General features: G+C 38.8%; 1 protein-coding gene across 1 annotated transcript in view; it reads right to left on the reverse strand.

Annotated features, from left to right (window-relative positions):
- Window positions 1-4,166: 4,166 nt before the first annotated feature.
- The window catches only part of LOC117528754 (coatomer subunit zeta-1-like), a 68,265-nt gene continuing 52,967 nt past the window's right edge, over window positions 4,167-19,464 (reverse strand). Inside the window, exons 8-11 of the mRNA XM_034191384.1 lie at window positions 16,040-16,078; window positions 14,942-14,974; window positions 6,396-6,544; window positions 4,167-4,902 (exon numbers count right to left, since the gene is read on the reverse strand). Of these exons, the coding sequence (XP_034047275.1) occupies window positions 6,497-6,544; window positions 14,942-14,974; window positions 16,040-16,078 (120 nt within the window). The 3' untranslated portion in view covers window positions 4,167-4,902; window positions 6,396-6,496. The remainder of the gene's footprint in view (window positions 4,903-6,395; window positions 6,545-14,941; window positions 14,975-16,039; window positions 16,079-19,464) is intronic.

The raw sequence follows: 19,464 nt of genomic DNA on the forward strand, positions 1-19,464 counted from the left end.
CTTATTTTAGACGAGTTAGGGTGGATCTGGAAAGTATTCACAGCGCTGCATGTTTTCCACATTTTGTTATGATTCAGCCTTATTGCAAAATGGATGAAATCCCCCCGTAAAATTCTACACAAAATACTCCATAATGACAATGTGAAAAAATATGGGGGGTTTTGTTTTGTTTGTTTTGTTTTAAGATGTTTGCAAATTTATAAAATTAATTAATTAATAAAAAAAAAAAAAGAAATCGCATGTACATAAGTAATCACAGCCAAGCTCAAAATTGAGTTCAGGTGCATTCTGTTTCTACTGATCATCCTTGAGATGTTTCTGCAGCTTAACTGGAGTGCACCTGGGGTAAATTCATTTGACTGGACATGATTTGGAAAGACACACACCTGTATACATAAAAGGTCCCAAGGATGAAGTCAAAGGAATTGTCTGTAGACATCTGAGACAGGATTGTCTTATGACACAAATCTGGAGAAGGGTACAGAAACATTTGTGCTGCTTTAAAGTCCCAATGAGCACAGTGGCCTCCATCATCCATAAATGGAAGAAGTTCAGACTGTTCCTAGAGCTGGCTGCCCATCTAAACTGAGCGATCGGGGGAGAAGGGCCTTAGTCAAGGACGTGACCAAGAACTCGATGGTCACTCTGTCAGAGCTCCAGCATTCCTCTGTGGAGAGAGGAGAACCTTCCAGAAGGACGACCATCTCTGCAGCAATCCACCAATCAGGCCTGGTAGAGTGGCCAGACGGAAGCCACTCCTTAGTAAAAGGCACATGGCAGCCCACCTGGAGTTTTCCAAAAGGCACCTGAAGGACTCTCAGACCATGAGAAACAAAATTCTCTGGTCTGATGATACAAAGATTGAACTCTTTGGTGTGAAGGCCAGGCATCATGTTTGGAGAAACCAAGCACCATCCCAACAGTGAAGCATGGTGCTGGCAGCATCATACTGTGGGGATGTTTTTCACCAGCGGGAACTGGGAGACTAGTCAGGATTGAGGGAAAGATGAATGCAGCAATGTACAGAGACATCCTGGATGAAAACCAGCTCCAGAGCGCTCTTGACCTCAGACTGGGGGGACAGTTCATCTTTCAGCAGGACAATGACCCGAAGCACACAGCCAAGATATCAAAGAAGTGGCTTCAGGACAACTCTGTGAATGTCCTTGAGTGGCCCAGCCAGAGCTCAGATGTGAATCTGATCATCATGAACATCTCTGGAGAGATCTAAAAATGTTTGGGTACCAACGCTCCCCATCAAACCTGATGGAGCTTGAGAGGTGCTTCAAAGAGGAATGGACAAAACTGCCCAAAGATAGGTGCACCAAGCATTTTCAGCATTAATGGTGTTATCACACTAGTCACAAATGCGCTGCCATGGCTGTGACGTCAACTCGGATACCTCAGGTTGCTCAATTTCCTCATGAGTTTCCGAGCGTAAATTCCAGCCCGTTCAAGGCATTTTTCACTGAATTCAAAATCTTCAACCTAGTCTAACCTTTCGAGGCTTCTGAACACAGCACGTGTCAACTACACATGTACAGTTCTTTGTGATGTCATAAAGCACTTAGTTACTCATCTTCTTCCAGTAGTAGTAATAAGTATTCAAACAAATGATTTTAACAAACAGTATTCAAATGATTGTGCACCAATTACTTTATGACAAAAACATTTCCACCCAATGGCCCAAGCAGAGGGTCACCCCTTGAGTCTGGTCTGCTTGAGGTTTCTTCCTCAGAGGGAGTTTTTCCTTACCACTGTTGCTCCGGGGGTTTGTATGGTTATAGTGGAGCAGATAAGTATGACTTTTGGCCAGAATTGTTCACTTGGTCATACAAGCATCAGATTTGGCATAAATGTTCTTCATAAATCAGTGTTTGAGAAAAAAAGTCCTGGCCACTTGTAAATCCAATATGGTGGCCAGGTAGGGGTCAATGAAGAATTACACAGGGGTCAAAATTTAAAAATGCTCCAATCATATTGAAAAGTATAACACATTATTTGTCTGATCATAAATATTCCAAAAAGGTATAGTTTGGACTATCTATGATTGAATGTTATGGAGTTATGAGGTAAAAACAGCAAAATTGGTGACAAAGGTCAGTTTCAGTTTGTACAGGAGTCAAAAGTTAAAGTTGCTCCAATTTTTGTAAAATGTGATGCAAATTATTGGTTGAGTTAATAGGGGTTTAAAAAGGAATAGTTTGCACCATGTGTCATGCTTAGTTGTCACGTTACAGGGTAACATACGTCATATGCCACAGAATCCAATGTACGTCAACATTGTTGGACATTTACTCTGCAAACCAAGCATTCAACACAGTCAAAACTATTCAATTTATTAATCCTATTAGTTCAACCAATATTTTGCACCACTTTCTACCAAAATTGGAGCAACATTAACTTTTGACTCCTGTGCAAACTGAAACTGACCTTTCTTACCATTCTTGCTGTTTTTACTCCATAACTCCATAACATTCAGTCATAGATAGTCCAAACTATACCTTTTTGGAATCTTTGTGATCAGACACATAATTTGGTATAGCACACAGACACGTCAGACACATATTTGGTGTATATATATATATATATATATATATATATATATATATATATGATTGGAGTATTTTAAAATTTTGACCCTGTGTCATTCTTCATTGACCCCTACCTGGCCGTCATATTGGATTTTCACGTGGCCAGCACTTTTTTCTCAAACACTGATTTATGAAGAACCTTCATGCCAAATCTGGTGCTTGTATCGCCATGTGAAGGATTGTTTCATCATCATCATCAATTTTATTTATATAGCGCCAAATCACAACAAACAGTTGCCCCAAGGCGCTTTATATTGTAAGGCAAAGCCATACAATAATTACGTAAAAACCCCAACGGTCAAAACGACCCCCTGTGAGCAAGCACTTGGCGACAGTGGGAAGGAAAAAAGGAAGAAACCTCCAGCAGAACCAGGCTCAGGGAGGGGCAGTCTTCTGCTGGGACTGGTTGGGGCTGAGGGAGAGAACCAGGAAAAAGACATGCTGTGGAGGGGAGCAGAGATCAATCACTAATGATTAAATGCAGAGTGGTTTCAGTTATCTGCTGCACTGAAGTGCCTCAAGGCGCTATATAAAAATGAAATAAATCCACCCAGTGCCATGCTCACATCTCATAAAATTTTAGATAAAACAAAATATTTAGCAACAATTTGTTAAAATTAAGATAGAAAATGTATAAAAACAAAAGGGAAAACAAATACTGTATTGTTTAAAATAAAACGAGAGAGAGAGAGAGAGAGTGTGTGTCAAGGACTACACCATACAAAGACTGACATCATAGCTTACTTTAAAAAAAAAATATTAGGGGAAAATAAAAGAAGAATACACAAAAGTTCTATACTAAAATCAAGTCAAGATGAGAATGTTACAACGGAAAAGTTTAAAATGTATTTGTTAAAAATAAATACTGAAAGAATTCGTGTTGCAAAAGTAACAAACAAAACTTAAACCTCTTAAAAATAACCACTGATATTTGAAAGAAAAGAAAATGAATAATAGTAATTCCACTAACACGTACGTCAAGTTCTTTTATTTTGTTGACTTGACCGGATATAACCCCGGTTCTTCATGATCTGTAGTTGGCTCAAACACTAAACCAATCAGGTTACAGCATCATCGAACCAGAAAATCCCATTGGTTGGAGAACACCAAACACGTCACCTGATTCTTCCTCAACTGAAAACGCTGACCACACCTCATGCTATGAATCTCATTAATATTAATAAGGCTCATCTAGTCCTAATTCCTATTGGACAAAGGGCAAAGAGAACAATAGAGAAGGGAATAAAGTAATATTTAGTGATTTTTATCTTGGTTATTTACCCAACCAGCTAAAAACGCTGACATAATACAATTTTTAGACTCACCCCCCCTCCCCCACACCAAATAAAAGTACTTTCCAACTTTTTATTAAACGTTTAATTTTCTTATAAGCCAGTAGGTCAAGCTGCCACCACAGTTTGGAACAGGCAGCAGGAAAAAGAAAAATGACTTTTTCTTTTTTATGGTTATAAATGGGAGTGACCAAAAGAAAACCACATTATGCTACATTTTTATATTAGAACAGGGATTTTGTTGGAACTAAAAACAAAAGTACACAAGAAAAAGAAAGAGAACATTTAATGAAGAAAAAGTATTTTATTAGAGCATCAAAAATATCTTGTGTGTTAACAGCAATGAAATATATAAAATGTTCTATCTCATAACATTCTTCAAGGTACTTTAGAATTTCAAGTTTACTTATAAACATTTATCATTTTAACTTCATACGTGTAACAGTGCAGCAGTAATAAATCACATTTTCTATGGCACTTTATATTGTTAAACTGGAAATTAATTTGGTTTTATTTCAGAGTCCTAACGGCACTGTGACAAACTGAGTAGAAATATATGACTGCCAAATGTCAATGAAAAATAATCAATATTTATAAACCTTTACTTGCAAAACTCAAATGACTAACAGAAGATTAATCAAACTTTAACATCTGTTAAAATGACTGATGAAGATATTCTTATTGTTTATCCATTCCCATATTATTATTATTATTATTATTATTATGCATCATTATCATCATCATATGAAAGAAACCACTGAAAGAATTCAGTTTTGAAATTGTTAAAGTCATACACTCATGACAAAGTTAAAATATTTTCAGAAAAATAAAGTTCACAATGAATAATAATAATAATAATAGAGATGTAGGTTTACAAAGTTGGAAAATTGTGACAAACAAGTTGCACAGTTACAAAATTAATGTACAGAATAATATCACTACCAAACCCAATAAATAAATGAGATGCCACACAATATATAGCTATGTAAAAAGATAGACAAAATTGTATTATCAACTACAACCCCTGGCAAAAATTATGGAATCACCGGCCTCGGAGGATGTTCATTCAGTTGTTTAATTTTGTAGAAAAAAAGCAGATCACAGACATGACACAAAACTAAAGTCATTTCAAATGGCAACTTTCTGGCTTTAAGAAACACTGTAAGAAATCAAGAAAAAAGATTGTGGCAGTCAGTAACGGTTACTTTTTTAGACCAAGCAGAGGAAAAAAATATGGACTCACTCAATTCTGAGGAATAAATTATGGAATCACCCTGTAAATTTTCATCCACAAAACTAACACCGGCATCAAATCACATCTGCTGTTTGACATTGACCCTATGTCATGACATTGACCCTATGTGTCTTTTTGCAAGGAATGTTTTCACAGTTTTTGCTTTATGGCAAGATGCATTATCATCTTGAAAAATGATTTCATCATCCCAAAACATCAGAAAAGTGTCCAAAATATCAATGTAAACTTGTGCATTTATTGATGATGTAATGACAGCCATCTCCCCAGTGCCTTTACCTGACATGCAGCCCCATATCATCAATGACTGTGGAAATTTACATGTTCTCTTCAGGCAGTCATCTTTATAAATCTCATTGGAACGGCACCAAACAAAAGTTCCAGCATCATCACCTTGCCCAATGCAGATCCGAGATTCATCACTGAATATGACTTTCATCCAGTCATCCACAGTCCACGATTGCTTTTCCTTAGCCCATTGTAACCTTGTTTTTTTTTTTGTTTAAGTGTTAATGATGGCTTTCGTTTAGCTTTTCTGTATGTAAATCCCATTTCCTTTAGGCGGTTTCGTACAGTTCGGTCACAGACGTTGATTCCAGTTTCCTCTCATTCATTCCTCATTTGTTTTGTTGTGCATTTTCATATTTTGAGACATATTGCTTTAAGTGTTCTGTCTTGACGCTTTGATATCTTCCTTGGTCTACCAGTATGTTTGCCTTTAACAACCTTCCCATGTTGTTTGTATTTGGTCCAGAGTTTAGACACAGCTGACTGTGAACAACCAACATCTTTTGCAACATTGCGTGATGATTTACCCTCTTTTAAGAGTTTGATAATCCTCTCCTTTGTTTCAATTGACATCTCTCGCGTTGGAGCCATGATTCATGTCAGTCCATTTGGTGCAACAGCTCTCCAAGGTGTGATCACTCCTTTTTAGATGCAGACTAACGAGCAGATGTGATTTCATGCAGGTGTTAGTTTTGGGGATGAAAATTTACAGGGTGATTCCATAATTTATTCCTCAGAATTGAGTGAGTCCATATTTTTTTCCTCTGCTTGGTCTAAAAAAGTAACCGTTACTGACTGCCACAATCTTTTTTTCTTGATTTCTTATAGTGTTTCTTAAAGCCAGAAAGTTGCCATTTGAAATGACTTTAGTTTTGTGTCATGTCTGTGATCTGCTTTTTTTCTACAAACTTAAACAACTGAATGAACATCCTCCGAGGCCGGTGATTCCATAATTTTTGCCAGGGGTTGTAGTTAAAGATTATATCAAGTAGCATATTGGCATACAGTCAACATTGTCCCTTTAGTTTGTCAGAATATTTATATAGATAACAGACATGATTTTAAATTTGTCACTTCAGTATGGACCATTTAATCTGCTCCTTGGCCGACTGCAGCACCTGAACAACAAAAAGAAAAGATGAATGTTAAATTAATAGCACAAGAAATATACTGTATTATGACCTCTGTCTAATAATCCTTTTAAATGTTTGAACCCAGTCTACAGTGCCTACCTTTTAAATTAATGGGAAAAATTAAAATAATTACCTCCAAAATAATAAGTTTAAAAAATGCATGGGTTCGTCTTATGACAAAAAAAGTGAAAAGGGAATAACTAATCAAGCAAAACAGTCAAAACCATACAACAGAATTTAAAGAAACTGAATATGAAATAGGCGAGGTCAGAAAATGGATGGACCAAAGAAGTTTTTCCTTCCAATTAAAATTCATAGTTCAGCAGTACCACTATTCAGTCACTAGATGTCAGGCTATGCACAGGGTTCATGCTGCCACGTTGGAATCAAACTATCAGAATCAAATATATTTGTACAGCGAATACACAGAAGGAATTTGGCTCTGGCAGTTGGGGTCTCTTTAAATATACAATGCACGGTACAAAATATACAGTAATACACAATATACACACAATTAACACCTTTGTACAGATAGGACAGAATATACAATTAATTTTCACACTAATCTGTATATATAGTGCAGCAGATAATATTTACAGAGGAATCCCTCAAATGGTGATACAAGCACCAAAGTCAGCACAAATACTCCTTTAACTTTACTTCTGACCCCTATACAAACTGAAACTGAACTTTGTCACCATTCTTACAGTTTTTACCCCATAAATCCATAGAATTCCGTCATAGATAGTCCAAACTATACCTTTTTGGAATCTTTATGATCAGACAAATAATGTGGTATAGTTTTCAATATGATTGGAACATTTTAAAATTTTGACCCCTGTGTAGTTATTCAATTGACCCCTACCTGGCCACCTATTGAAAATTCAAGTCGTTTTTTTTCAAAAGATTAATTGTCTAAAGGCCCTGTCCCACTGGGGAGAGGATTAATTGCGCATGAATTGAGTACACAAATTACGGGCATTCGTTGTCGTCCGCAACAAAAATGGCTAAAAATGACAAGTGTCCCAGTATGAATTACGGATATATTAATAATATATAGTGAATATATGATGAACAATCTCTTTTGTTTAACTCGTGTAGTGAGGAAATGTATCCGACGCATTGCGATTATCAAGGCAGTATTACGGGTGTATTATGAATGCATCGCGCACGTGTTTGCGTGTGCACGGCATCTGCATTGCGGTCATAAAAGAAGCGCACTCGCTCCTTTCGGCATCAGTATTCACACCAACAATACAACCTCTGGAGCAATTGCTGGACTTGGACAAGTTGATTGAAGTAAAGAAGCAGTGAACAGGGCGAGTGGTGACGTCAGCAGATCACATCAGAGCGCAGCTCATCTGAACGATTATAACAAGAAGTTAAAACTGTTATAAACACAGGAATAAATACTGTAACAGCTGCAGACAAGAAGAAAAAAAACACGCAACTGTTTTATCAAGCCTTGACAAATAATTACCTTTTTAGATGGCTCAAAATGCTTTCTGCAGCTTGTTAGCCGTTCACGTGCGAACTGCCCAGCTGCAGCTTCCTGTGATTCAGGTGATTAGAGCCGTTTTCAACAGCCAATTTGCACAATAAAATGATTAATCTGCCACAAAATAATTATTTTATATATGCAGCATCCAGCAGAGCACATGGCAGCCAGTAGAACAAAGAATGGCATCCAGCTGTGAACACAGCGCATCTGATTTGCATCCGCCGCAAATCAGATGCAAAGCAGACATGATAAAAACACTTTATTCGTGGCCAATCTGTATGCAGTCATTACAACTTATTTTTGTCCATGATCTGGACATGATGGGCATGCAAAATATCAATTTTACACACTGTCCCAGTCCGCTGCCAAGCCGCAAATCCCTGTCAGTTCCGGATATCAGCAGATGACGGCGAATATACAGCGCATAGATTGAGTATGTATTGAGTATGTATGCAGTATGTATGGAGTATGTATGGAGTATGTAAGGCGGATGTCATCTGCAGCCAAAATTTTGTGCAGCTCAAAAATCTTGGCTGACTCATACAAGCATGTTTCACGCATATTGCGGATGTTAAGCGAATATGAGCCAATTTTGTGTGCAATACATATGCAAATCCTCCTAAACGCCAGTGGGACAGGGCCCTAAGGAGTATTTGTGCTGAATTTGGTGCTAGTATCACCATGTGAAGGTTTCAGTTATCTGCTGCACTAACAGAGGAGAAGCAGTGTCCATGAGGTGCAACGTTAACAAGTGCAAACAGTGATACAGTGCATCATGTGTGGGTTTGGAATGAAAAGTGTCTGGTCAGCTGTTCATTAAGGTGGGGAAAGAAACCATCCCCGTGTCCACTGGCTCTGGTAGAAAATTGTGAAATGCTCAAAATCTCCAACACGCAACAGTTGACAATGAGTTTGAGACAAGTTTACTCTCCTGCACAGCAGAGTGCGCGAATCAAAGTCATGCAAGTGTCAGGGGGCAAACCAAACCATGATTTACTATTGTTGCATGCGCAAAATGTCTGTTTTTACAAGTCTTCAGAAAACCTGATGTATGATGTCATAGTTGGTGATTGCAGGGTTAAAAACACTCCCGTCAGCTCAGGCAAGAACAGTTCTGCATTTCAGGTGGTTTCATTCCCAACAGACGAACACCAGTTAGATGAACTATAGTTTCAGTTGACCTGAGTCAACCGACCTGAACACCTTGAACTGGATGACTAATCTCCACAAACAGTCCTAAAGTTCTTGCTTAGCCTCACTGGATCACTTCCTTACTGTTTTCATGGTAACAGAGTTACAATCAAAGCAAATTTTTAATGGTAAACTAAATATGGCCTGATTTTTTTTTTTTTTTTTTTTTGCAGTCATTGTAATTCCATTACCACAGAATTTTCCCGTAGGCTTTGCACATTTTTGTTTCTGCCCCACAGAGAAGGTACATGACCCTGCACAGTGTCAATATCCAGTCCCATTATGCACTGTTGCTAGGTTGAAGACAACAAGGCTACAACTTCCCAGCACACAGATCTGAGGTTCAGTGATCATGCAGGCATAACGGAGAGCCTACAGGACATATTTCTGTTTATGCAGATTAATCATTTAGCTTCAAAATACAATTCATGCACTTGGAAAAGTCCCACTGCCTGCTCATGAAGGTGGTGAACAGAGCAATATGTGTCTTTGAGAATGGTATAGCAATGGTCCAGATTGCCGTTTTCCCTGATGGAACAACTGATAAGATGTCCAATGTTACGGTGGGATTAGTGGTTAGCACTGATGCCTCACAGCAAGAAGGTCATAGGTTCGATTCCCACCTGTGACCTTTCTGTGTGGTGTTTGCATGTTCCCCCCGTGTTTGCATTGGTTCCCTCCAGGTGCTCAGGTGTCGCAGACTGAACAGTCCGCCCCTAAAAATTTGTCCGCCCTGACTTAACTTCCCAGTCATTTCAGAGCTCAGCAGCTCGTCTGAGACAGAGTCTCTTCACCCAAAGAGATCAAATGAATTAATGGGATTATTAACCATCGGATGACAAGGTAAAATAAATCATTCTAAATTCAGTTTTAAGCAGAAATGAGGCGATAATCTGTGATGCTTTGAAATGACGGATGTGCAGTGAACCCAACAGTGAGCAGTTCATGTAGCTGTCATGCTCTGATCGCTTCCTCTGTCTTTTCTGATGAAATAATGCTAAATTTATGTGGAAATGATTGTTGTACAAAAGCTTCAGATGTCTGTCACCGAGACAGATGATGACTGGAGTGCAGTTTCAAGCAGAAACGAGGTGCAAATCTGTGAACCGCGGGTGATGATGCATGCTCAGTGAAGGCAGGGCGGACCGATTTTTAGGGAAGACGGTTCGGTCTGCGACACGAGCTTCCTCCCACATCCAAAGACATGCAGGTTAGGTGTATGGGAAACTTTAAATTGTCCGTAAGTGTGCGTGTGGGTGTGAATGTGTTTGTCTGTCTATATGTGGCCCTGCGACAGACTGGCGTCCTGTCCAGGCTGTACCCTGCCTCACGCCCTATGACTGCTGGGATAGCCCCCCCACCCCCCGTGACCCTGAACTGGAATAGGTGGTTATCGAAAATGGATGGATGGAGTCCGTATATGAATTCTTTGACATCTATCCATCCAATTCTGAACCAGCTTTGTCCACTTAAGGATCATGGATTGGGGGGTTGGGGGTGGAGCCTGTCCCAGAGGTAGGGCTCACCCCTGTACAGGCTGCCAGTCTATCCCAGGGCCACATTCTTTAACAAAACTGACGGTCTAACATCATGATCACAGAAATGTCAAGTAACAATACAATCTATCATTTGTAGAACTACGTGCACTAAACTGTATAATTCTATTTTTTTAATTGTCTGTTTACTTTCATACTTGAATTATTCTTGTAGTATGGTGTAGTACTCTACACCACGTATTTTCCATCTTCAAGTTTCTGATTGGCTGATCGCATCTGATCCAGCTAACCAGACTGGATCTTATGCCCTCACCCAGCAGGAAAGACTACCACTGGTTCTGGATCAAACCGTGATGACATGCTGAGGGTGTTGTTCCTCTCTCTGACAGCAGGAGGTGCAGGAAACTACAACAGAGCTAAATCTTGTGTTCCAATTCAGGGTCTGCATACTTCTAAGGGCAATATCCTACAAAACAAACTATGCTGAAATGAGACCATCTAGACCACAGAACATTTTCCTATTGTGTCATTAACTTTCCCAGCCCATACCCATACCCCTGGTAGCCTGGATACCTTGACAGCTGCACATGACAAGCTAGCATAGCGGGCGTAACCTGTTGTATCCTTCATTTTCAGGGGAAAGAAGGTGGCGCACATCTCCTCCTCTAAAAGTGGCCTTTGCAATGGGACAGCCTGCTGCATCACTGACGACGTAAGCATAAGAAGCGTGCAGCTGCTGAACTGGGAAATAGCTGTAGTCAAACCCATGAAATGCATGTTAGTGCTTTTTGCCAATACTACAACTAGTTCCAGCTTGAGGCTTAGCTCCTGCCTCATGGACCCAAAACAACACACTGGTGATGAATCAATTGCGACTCTTCACAGATGCAAGTTCCACCCCCACAATGACAAGACTGGATATAAGGGACCATAATGTCCAGTGATTCCATGACTCCATGGTCGTCCCAGGAGCCTCAAAACATCAAAGATCCCATAGACATGAACTTTCTTGCTCGGATAAGTGAACAGGTTCAACACTTTCACTGTATACACATACACTTCTGATGGGTGAGTCTAGAAAGTCATTGAAAGCCTTAAAATAAAATAAAATAAAAATAATAACACTTCTGTAGCGGCTATATGGACTCAGCAGCTCAGCTGGGGTCAACCTGTGTCTCTACCTTATTTGGGGAAAATTGTTACACAGATTAAGTCAGGCTCTCCTAATGATATTCTACCCCCTTGTTGCCTCAAAGCGCTTCACACAGGTATGGTCTAACCTTACCAACCCCCATAGCAACAGTGGTAAGGAAAAACTCCCTCTGAGGAAGAAACCTCAAGCAGACCAGAGTCAAAGGGGTGACCCTCTGCTTGGGCCATGCTACAAAACATAAATTACAGAACAATTCAAAGAACAATTCACGGACGAATATACAAGAAATGCTATTGGCGCACAGGACAGGAGGTTCGCCAACACGAATACAACTCCCATCTCTGGATGGAGCTGCACCTTAAACAGAGAAAAAAACAGAATCAGGCATCAGAAAGACAAAAAATACTGTATAATTTGTCAGCATTAAACAACAAGAAAAACAGAAAAAATACTAAGGTGATGGCCGGCCACTAGCCCTAAACTTCACTAAAAGACCCAGAATTTAGGTAAAGTTGAGGCCGCAGCCTGCTCCAATTACTAATAAATGAATTAAAAGAGTAAAAAGCGTAAAACAAAACTGTACCAGTATGCTAGCCATATGAAAGGGAAAATAAGTGCGTCTTAAGTCTGGACGTGAAAATCTCCACAGAATCTGACTGTTTTATTGACACAGGGAGATCATTCCACAGAACAGGAGCACGATAAGAGAAAGCTCTGTGACCCGCAGACTTCTTATTCACCTTAGGGACACAAAGTAGTCCTGCACCCTGAGAACGTAAATCCCGGGCCGGTACATAAGGTTTAATTAGGTCAGCTAGGTAGGGAAGTGCCAGTCCATGAATAATTTTATAGGTTAGTAGATTCTGTCTTACTTATACTTTTGGATTTAACAGCGGCTTTTGACACAGTGGCTCATAATATTTTAATATCTTGTTTAGAACAGTATGTTAGTATTAGAGATATTGCTTTGGAGTGGTTCAAGTCATATTTGACTAAAGTTTTTCTGTTGCTATTGGTAATTTTTGTTCATCATCTGCCTTTCTCCCATGTGGTGTTCCACAAGGATCTATTCTTGTTCCCCTTCTTTTTAGTATTTATTTACTTCCCCTCGGCTCCATTATCAAAAAACACAATGTGTCATTTCATTTATGCAGATGACTGTCAGATTTATTTACCACTGAAACGTAATAACCCAGACTCCTTTAGACCTCTGTTAGAATGTCATAAGGACATCAGAGCATGGCTGGCCCTGAATTTCTTGGATTTTAATGAAAATAAAACAGAGGTCATTATATCTGGGCCAAGAGGGCTAGGTATTTTACCATTCGACCTGAGGCCCCTCAAATCCTGTGTCAAACCAGTTGTAGCCAACCTTGGAGTAAAAATTGATTCAGCTCTTAAAATGGACAAGCAGATAAATACAGTGGTGAGAAATGTTTTTTTTTCAGCTGAAGCAACTCTGCAAAGTTATGCCTTTTTTATCTTGTCGAGATTTAGAGTCTTGCATGCATTTGTAACCACTTGGCTAGATTATTGTAATGCCCTTTATTTATGTTGGTATTGATTGAAGTTTTGAGTGGCTTGGCTCACATGTATCTGCCAGACCTCTTACATATATACACCCCTCGAAGGTCTCTCAGATCTGCTGACCAGTTACTTTTTGCTGTCCCCAAGTCAAGACTGAAACTCCGGGGTGACCGAGCTTTTGCTGTGGTGGCCTCCAAACTATGGAATGAGTTGCCTTTGGATGTTAGGCTGGCTCCTTCAATGGAGGTTTTTAAGTCCTGCTTAAAAACATCTTTTCTCTAAGGCATTTCAAAATTGGTCATGTTCTAGTCAGTATTAGTCATGTGGGTGACTTTTTGTATTTATTTTAGTTTTATTTGTGTTGTATTTTAATAATGTCTTATTTGGAAAGCACTTTGTTAACTTTGTTGTTTGTTTAAAGTGCTCTATAAATAAAGTTGGATTGGATTGGAACCTGAATATTGGAAGCAGTCAAAATATTTATTAAAAAAAAAAAAGTACAGTAAATCTGAAAATGTTGTAAAAGGAAGAGATATGAATCGAGTAGAGTGTGTTAATTGTCAGCATAATAACTTTGAATTAATGTGTACACTTATTCTAGTCCAATACTTGAGTCAAGATCAAGTACAATTGCTTTCAATTCTGGGATGAGGCCGAGTAAAGGTGCCCTGACACTTGCATGACTTTGATCCACGCAGCTGCACGCACATTGCTGTGACAATCTCCACCCGCTGTGTGTTCTCAGCTGGATGCCACGCACTGTGCGCAGGATGCTGCGTATATAATCTGGAATCACAGAGGAGCACTCCAGCGGCAGCTCTCTCTCTCTCTCTCTCTCTCTCTCTCATGTGCTGAATGAGGTGGAGAAAGCATTTGGAACTGTCTAAAAGGTAAGTATTTGTCATGTTTATATTGTAATGGCTTGGTAAAGCAGTTGCATGTTCTTTTCTTCTTATGAGTAGGTGTAAAATTATGTTTATGATAGATTTAACATCTCGTTATATTCATTCAGACAAGCTGCGCTTTGATGCGGTGTGCTGACGCCATCACACGCAGTGTTTTTTAATTGTTTGCATAATGTTTGCGTGAAGTTCACATTATTAATATGTGATGGAAATTTTGAACACATTTCAAAATTTTCTTTGCACACTTGCACAAACCTGCGCACAGTTTACAACGAGTTTGAGATGAGTGCGTGCAAGTGCCCAGATCCAAGTCGTTCAAGTGTCAGGGGGCCTTTAGTTAAACTGTGGCCTACAGACCAAGACCAAACTTGAGGACTACAACACTACGTAGTATCCACTGATTCCTCAAAGATCACAGTATGTCCGGCAGCTTTCCTCCAACTTTACAATGTGATTCGTGTGCAACTTTTACAGTTTTTCTTACTTATTCCTGAAACTATTCTGGGACTCCTCCCCCTCTTTTTTTTTTGGGTTTCTCCAAAAATAATCCATCTTCTTAAAAGCCACTTCGTAATTATCTTTTAATCAGTGTCGGCGTGTAAAACTTACATTAGAGGTCAGAGCCAGTTTCTCCGTTATGTGCTGTTAGGGTTAAAGACAAAAAAGCTCAGAGCATAAAAATAACCTCACATGCACGCATATGCGCGTGCACACGCACACACACACACACACACACACACACACACACACAAAAGCTTCCAGAAGCACAAACATTTGTTATGGAATCACATAAAGCTGAAAGTCAGGCAAAAGGATCAGAGGAAGACATTTGAAGAAATTAGTTTTTTTAACCAGTTAACCCATGAAGTAACACTTCAGTTAGTTTGTGCTTCATAGGAAATAATGTGTATGGTGTTAAATGAATGCCAAAACAGAAACCGCATGCAAAGTGCCATCATTATTATAATATTTTAGTTCGATCCAATATTCTATTCTAAAATTCATTTTACTCATATTTATCTGATCATACTGATCAGATAAAAAAGTAAAATTAAATCACCTTTAACCCTATAATGCCTGACCCAAAAAATGTATGTATCAAACATGATACGATTACAGGGTTAAAAACTCTACCTCGTGTTTACACTTTTTAAAGTGCTATATTTAAAAAAGATTTACGGTACAAGAACTGCAAAAAAAAAAAAAAAAAGCAGCACAGAACAAAAGTAATCATGCATGCAGAGTTAAGGAGATCACCACATGAGGGCGCTATACTGCTTTATATGCAGGCAAACATTTCAGCAAGTGCAGAGCGTTGCCATGCCAACAATTAAGCTCACCTGGTAGTCATGCTATCAGTAATTGGTTGTTAGTGAAGTCTGGGATTTTTAGTTTTTAACATTTTGCAGCTGGAATGTGTTAACAGCTAATGTATGCTCGCTGAACCGATCACATTATACAGCTCTTTTTAGGCTTTTCCTGGCAAAATTAACTTGCAATAAAACAATTTTAAGTGGGAAAAATGTCAAACTAGATTAATAAGCCAATTGAACAAAATGTCTTCAGGAGCCACCTTAATTTTCCACAATCTGGACATCTGACATCTACAAGTTGCAGAATACACAAGCCGCTGCCACAAATCAAAACTAATATTTTGCATCAACATTTGCCGATAGCTATATTAATGTGTACATTTGTGTGCGTTACCTGCGTCATGGTTTGTTCAGATAACGTGTTCTCATCCGCCTGCAGGGAAAAAAAAGATTAATGAATGCACTAGAAAAACAGAACCAAAGGATGCAAATTAACACAAATGAAACATGACAATTCTGCAAATCCACTAAAGACCAGAACACACTTCAAGCACGTGACATCACAAAGGTAAATCAAAAGTGTTCACATGATAAAGGCTGCAGCATGCGTCACAAAAACCCTCACGAAAAGATGTCATCAGGATACCTGTTAAATTTCTTTACTGTGATCAGTTTTCACTATTTCCACTATCAACCAACAGAGGTGGGTGGAGGTTATGTCAGCACCCCCTTTGTGTTAAAACTCACCTAAATAAATTTTAAAAGTAGCTTTTGAGTCAAGAAAGAGCTCAGAAAATGTTTTCAAATTTGTGTGCAAGATGATTTCTCCCTTTAACTCATTCATTTAAAGCTGTATGGTCCCTCAAATTTCACAAAACTGGCAAAATTGAGTTTCTACTGAAATCCATCATGTCAGTTTATTTTTTAAACATGTTGCAAAATTACAGCTTATTTTAATGAAGACAACATATTTACATGTGGGGGGAATTCCATAACGAATATTTTATTTTCATTTTCACAATGTCTATAGGAGGAAGTGCATGTGCTCATGCATGAGGTTTTGAAATGACCAGAAGTTACCTTTAACCTCATGTACATGGGGTGTGCACGCTAACATCCATAGGATGTTTTATAAATTACTTCAGGGTTGTTATCTGGTATCAAAAACAGTGTTTTGGGGGGTTTCACATGTTTATTTCTCTCTAACGTTTAGAAAATATATGACAAACGTGTTAGATTTATACAGAAGAAAGTTGTTTCAAAGCGTTTTCAACCATCTTGGTTTATTTTGTTTGAGGGAGCAGCCAGCTGACGTCACTGTGCCTCTCTACTCTGACTGGCTGTCGCCATTGCTTCCCAGCATCCGTCGCGCAAATCGTGGAAGACCTCACGTAGTCTATGACATTGCTATGGTCACTATCTTGGACTGTATGGGTCACTACCAAATGAAGTTCAAGGCCGTTTGTTCTTTGGAATTTTTTCCTTTCAGGGGAAGTACTATTAATTTTACCCAGACAATACAAATTTTGATCATACTGACCATGTCATATTATGAATCCACAAAATAAAGGCTAATAGATACAATCATAGTAGTGCCAAATAAAATTGTTTTTATGACATAAATCTTACAAAACCCAAAGCTTTAGACTTTTAAGAGTTTGCCCTTACGATGTGACAAAGCTCTGATGAATGTTAAAGAATTCTGAATGTGTCCCTCTGTTGGTTAACAGCAGTAAGTGTTAGCCTGGCAGTGGTATGCGCTCTCTCTCTCTCTCTCTCTTCAACTGGTTTCAACTTGGAAGTAAAAAAACAACAACTGCACCCATACTCTAAAACAGACCAATCACCAGTCACTACAACAGACCAATCATGACATAAGATGGGTCTGGCTCAAAGTGTCCATATGGGACAGTAATGATTCTTTCTGTACAATCCATTTTTAAATGACAAATAAATTCAGGGTTTGCTGACATGCTGCCGCATTCATCAGCTTGTTGGTTAACAGCTCAGCCAATCACTGCTCAACACCTCAAATCTTGGCCATCACAGCACAAAAATACGTCACAATAACCTGAGTGCTAACGTTAGTGTTTTATCACACGTTGAAAATGTAACTAGCTTACATACAGTTAGCAAGTTATAAAGGCAACTTGACAATTGCACGCATGTAACCCCCGCACTGCCGCTCAAGTCATCATGTCAATGCGACCCGCTGAGTTCCGCTGGATGCTGCGTTATATAAAATAATTATTTCGTAGCGGATTAATCATTTGCTCTAAGAGTTTGGCTGATGAAACCACCTCTAATCTCTTCGGGAATCAGAGGAATTTTCTACAGCTGCAGCTTTTCTCGTGTGCTTCATGAGGTGGAGAACGCATTTGGAATCATCTAAAAGTAATTATTTGAAATATTTACATTGTAATGGCTTGGTAAAACAGTTACATTTTCATTCCTTCTTATGAGTATCTGTAAAAATTATGTTTATTATAGATTTAACATTTCGTCATAATCATTCAGATGCACTGCGCTGACGCAATGACTCACAGTGACAGTGTTTTTGAAGTGTTTGCGCAATGTTCAGCTGAAGTTCACAAAATGAATGCGTGCCAGAGATTTTGAACATTTCAAAATTTTCTTTGTGCACTTGCACGAAGCTGTGCACAGTCTACAAGTTTTCAATGAGTTCACTCTCTGGCACGGCAGATTGCGTACTAGTGCACGGATCAAAACTGTGCAAGTGTCAAGGCACTTTTAGTCTTACATTTTTAGAGGTTATGATTGTAATAAGCAGTTATTCTGGCAGTCAACTAACAATTATGTCACAGGCCAGCTCATAGCCCACAACAAGAAAGAGGGGAGGCAAGGTTTAGGCCAATCAGAAGAATTTTATTGCAAATAATAAGTAACTTTAAACAAAGATAAAAGCAATGAGATGTGATGTGTCAATACGCAAGATGTATGCAGTGTCTGGTTGCGTAACCATGTATGTGTAAATATGTCTGAGTATAGAACCAAACCAAGAAAAATTAAAAATGTGGTACCTGTAGGAGCCAGCAGAGAGGCCCGCCTCTGTCTGCAGGAGGAACCGCCCCCCTGCAGAGCAGAGGAAAGGCCATGACCCCCCCCCCCCCCCCCCCCCCTTAAAACAAGGGACCCTCCCTCGGCTCAAAAAAAAAAAATCTGGCCCAATTTAAAAAAAAAAATGTCCTGACTCAAAAGTTGACCTTTCACATTGATAATTAATTTGTGATAATAAAATAGTGATCGATTCATTGATCAAACCATATTCAGCTTTTGCCTTCTCTTGCAGTATTACAAACGTGCTCACTAATGACAAAGGAAATGAAATATATTCAAAATACCGTACAACACAATACACAACGATAAATAAACAAACAAACCACCTCCAGCCACCGAAATCAAATACACAAGCAAGAGTTCTGTTTCTAACAAAATTATTTTATGCCGTCTGTGTTCCTGATAAACTGACCAAAACATCAACATATTCTCAAGTTAAACAAAAAAAGTGAAAAATACTAACATTTCTTAAAAGTTTACAAAATTCAGAACTATCGACAAAAGCAAACTTTTATTCCAAACCAGGATTTGTTTTTGTATAAAGTTTTGCGAAAGTAGTAAGTTTTTGATTAATCCTCAAAATATTAAATAATACACCAAGTTTTTTTTTTTTTTTAATTGAGCAGTTTTATCAGACAACAGTAACGACTGACCTATGACCTCTGCCTGAATGTAGAGTCAGCTGTAATTACCATTACATCAAATATTGCACAAAATTTTCTTTATCACGTTCAGTAAAAT

Source organism: Thalassophryne amazonica, chromosome 16, assembly GCF_902500255.1.
Source record: "Thalassophryne amazonica chromosome 16, fThaAma1.1, whole genome shotgun sequence".
Classification (NCBI taxonomy): Eukaryota; Metazoa; Chordata; class Actinopteri; order Batrachoidiformes; family Batrachoididae; genus Thalassophryne; species Thalassophryne amazonica.